The 3,219-nt window shown below is 33.0% G+C and overlaps 1 protein-coding gene across 1 annotated transcript; it reads left to right on the top strand.

The window, feature by feature from the left end:
- Window positions 1–1,880: 1,880 nt before the first annotated feature.
- LOC101320726 (olfactory receptor 5K1-like) lies at window positions 1,881–2,808 on the top strand. Its single transcript, XM_019922289.2, is given in 3 exon segments — window positions 1,881–1,908; window positions 1,911–2,635; window positions 2,638–2,808. Coding segments are annotated over 3 exon segments (924 nt in total).
- The last annotated feature ends 411 nt before the right edge of the window (window positions 2,809–3,219 follow it).

Genomic DNA, 3,219 nt, shown 5'->3' with positions numbered 1-3,219 from the left:
GGAGAAATCCAGGTGGGAAAGAATTTTAAAAAATTTTTGGTAGAAATATTAACCTCCAGAAACATTTATTTAAGTTCTTTAAGGTTTTTCTTGCAATTCTTATTTTTAAATTTTTTAAGTTCCTTAAAGTCTTTCCTCTACCCTAAGGTCCATTGTGTAAGAACTGGACAAATGACTATCATTTATTTGCATCACTTCTGAATTTAAGAGAAGCCTAAATTTACCCAAAAATAGATAAGTAAAAGCATACGTTTATAGTAATTACAGAAAACCTTATCAAAGTTTTGTGAACTTCTTTTAAAAATGTGGTTTGCCATATAACTTACAGCTTAACAGCCTCTACAATGAAATGTTTAAAATTTTTGTGTCAGACATTCCCTATGTATTAAATAAATTATATGAGGAAGGAATATATTTTTAAACCATTCTTTTAAACCCCTGATGTAATTTTAAGGAGATTTTTAGTTTATCTTTTGATTTTTAGAAAAATAAAATATCAATATCTGTCTGATTAATTATCATCAACTAGAGAAAATGAAGGAAAACTATGTTATGTGACTTCAAGTCAGCAAGTGTAAGGCATTTAATGAAAAAACTTATTCAAATTACCTAGATTTAAAATGTTCATTTTTTTTAGACTTCAGGTTATCAAGAGTAAGGAATTTAATGAAAAAATAATAATTCAAATTATATAGCTTTCAAATGTTCATTTCTAATATTGTTTCTAAATGTATCAGTCACAAATAGTCTGAGTTTAAAAGTTAGTAAACAGTTGCAGGAAGCCAAAGGAAAGAGATCTTCTCTCCAAAATGCAGGCAGACTCTCAACCACTGCGCCACCAGGGAAGCCCTGAATTTATCAATTTTTAACCCTTAAGGATGCTTCAATTTCTTTTGATAGCATTTAAATTTCTTTAGATTTTAATATGCACATGCACACAGGAGCAATTTTATATTGCGTGCCTAAATGACATCATAAATACCATAAAGACCATGAAAATAGTTTTTTTAAATGTTTTATAGTAGAAAAAATATATAACATAAAATTTATCATTTTAACTATATTTAAGTATTTACAGTTCAGTGGTGTTACGTTTATATTGTTGTGCAACTATCATCACCATCCAACTACAGAAATTTTTCATCTTCCCAAACTGAAACTCTGTACCCATTAAACAATATTCCCCATTCCTTCCCTCCCCAGACAACCTTTAATTCATGTAAGTGGAATCACACAATATTTGTCCTTTTATGCCTAGCTTATTTCACTTAGCATAAAGTCATCAAATTTCATCCGTGTTTTAACATGTGTCAGAATGTCATTCCTTTCTAAGGCTGAATAATATTCCACTTTTTGTCTATACCACATTTTGTTCATTCATTCATCCAGCAGTGGAGAGTTGGGTTGTTTCTACCTATGACTATCCTGAATAATGTTTCTATGAACATGGGTGTACAAAAATAGTCTTTCAAACAACACTGTTAATCTGTACAGATACTGTCACTGAAATTGTTTGGGAACATTGATACCAACTGCTGACACCTAAATTATGAATCAGCTTTAGCTAATCCATATAGAGAAGTTTTTTGCACTGAATATTCCTCTCAAGACCTCAAAAGCCATCTTTGTGCATCTAATCTGATGTTTTCTCTTGAAAATATGCTGGGAAAATGTTAAATAACTAGCTTAAAAGTTAAGAGCTCCTGGAGATTGATACGCCCAGAGAAATGGGCATACACCAAAATCCACGCGACTTGTGAAGGCATTATGGAAGATGTTCCTCGTTCTTCTGGGCCAGAGAGAGCTCAAGAGTTGAATTGGGCATATTATAAATTAGTACCTCATTTCTCCACAATTTTTTCTCAACAGCAGAGTCAGGAATGGCTAAAGAAAATCATACTGTAAAACATAGTTTATCCTCACAGGATTTACAGACTACCCAGAGCTGAAGACCCTTCTGTTTGTGGTGTTCTTTGCCATGTATCTGATCACCATGGTGGGGATTCTTGGCCTGGTGATACTGATTTCAAAAGAGCATCATCTTTGCACACCAATGTACATCTTTCTGGGCAACCCCACTCTCGTGGATTCTTGCTGTGCCTGTGCCATTACTCCTAAGATGTTAAGGAACTTCTTTTCTGAAAACAGAACGGTTTCCCTCTATGAATGCATGGCACAGTTTTATTTTCTTTGCACTGTTGAAACTGCAGACTGCTTTCTTCTGGTGGTAATGGCCTATGATCACTATGTGGCCATATGCAGCCCTCTGCAGTACCATACCAGGATGTCAAAGGAACTCTGCATTCAGATGACCACAGGGGCCTACATAGCTGGAAACCTGCATTCTATGACTCATATAGGGCTTCTATTCAGGTTAGTTTTCTGTGGATCAAATCACATCAAACACTTTTATTGTGATATTCTTCCTTTATATAGGCTCTCCTGTGTTGACCCTTATGTCAATGAACTGGTACTGTTTATCTTTTCAGGCTCAATTCAAGTCTTCACAATAGGTAGTGTCTTAATATCTTATCTCTACATTCTCTTTACTATTTTCAAAATGAAATCCAAAGAGGGAAGGGTCAAAGCCTTTTCTAGCTGTGCATCCCACTTTTTGTCAGTTTCATTATTTTATGGATCTCTTTTTTCATGTACATTAGTCCAAATTTGCTTGAAGAATGGGATAAAGATATACCAGCTGCTATTGTGTTTACAGAAGTAGTTCCTTTACTAAACCCTTTTATTTGTAGCCTAAGAAATAAGGAAGTAATAACTGTTTTGAGGAAAATTCTGAAGAAAAAAATTTGAAACAAGTGGGGTCTACTGTACCTTAATGATTTAAATGCAGAAAAAAAAACTTCCAAGTGAAATTACACAGAGAAAATGCACAAATTGTATGTAAAATATTAAAACATATCATAATGCATTCAATTTAAGTAGCAGTATATAAGGGAGAAAATATACAAGAAGGAGAAAATTATACTAAATCTTAATTCAAATTAAAAAAAATCAAAAACAAATTTTGAAATAATTCAAGAAAAATACAGTATGCTGCCAAGGTCATGGATTGTGTCAGCATCGGGGGATATCAGCACCCAAAAGAAAAACAATTATATCTCAATAAAACTGAAAAAAGTTTTTAAATTGTCAGACTGAGGAAAAGAAAAGGAAGCAAACCAACAAAATTAGCAATTTCAAATATAAAGGAAAATCCTAATT

Source organism: Tursiops truncatus, chromosome 4 (genome assembly GCF_011762595.2).
Source record: "Tursiops truncatus isolate mTurTru1 chromosome 4, mTurTru1.mat.Y, whole genome shotgun sequence".
Taxonomy (NCBI): Eukaryota; Metazoa; Chordata; class Mammalia; order Artiodactyla; family Delphinidae; genus Tursiops; species Tursiops truncatus.
Note: the sequence above shows the minus strand (reverse complement) of the source record. Positions and strands in the feature narration are given on the sequence as shown.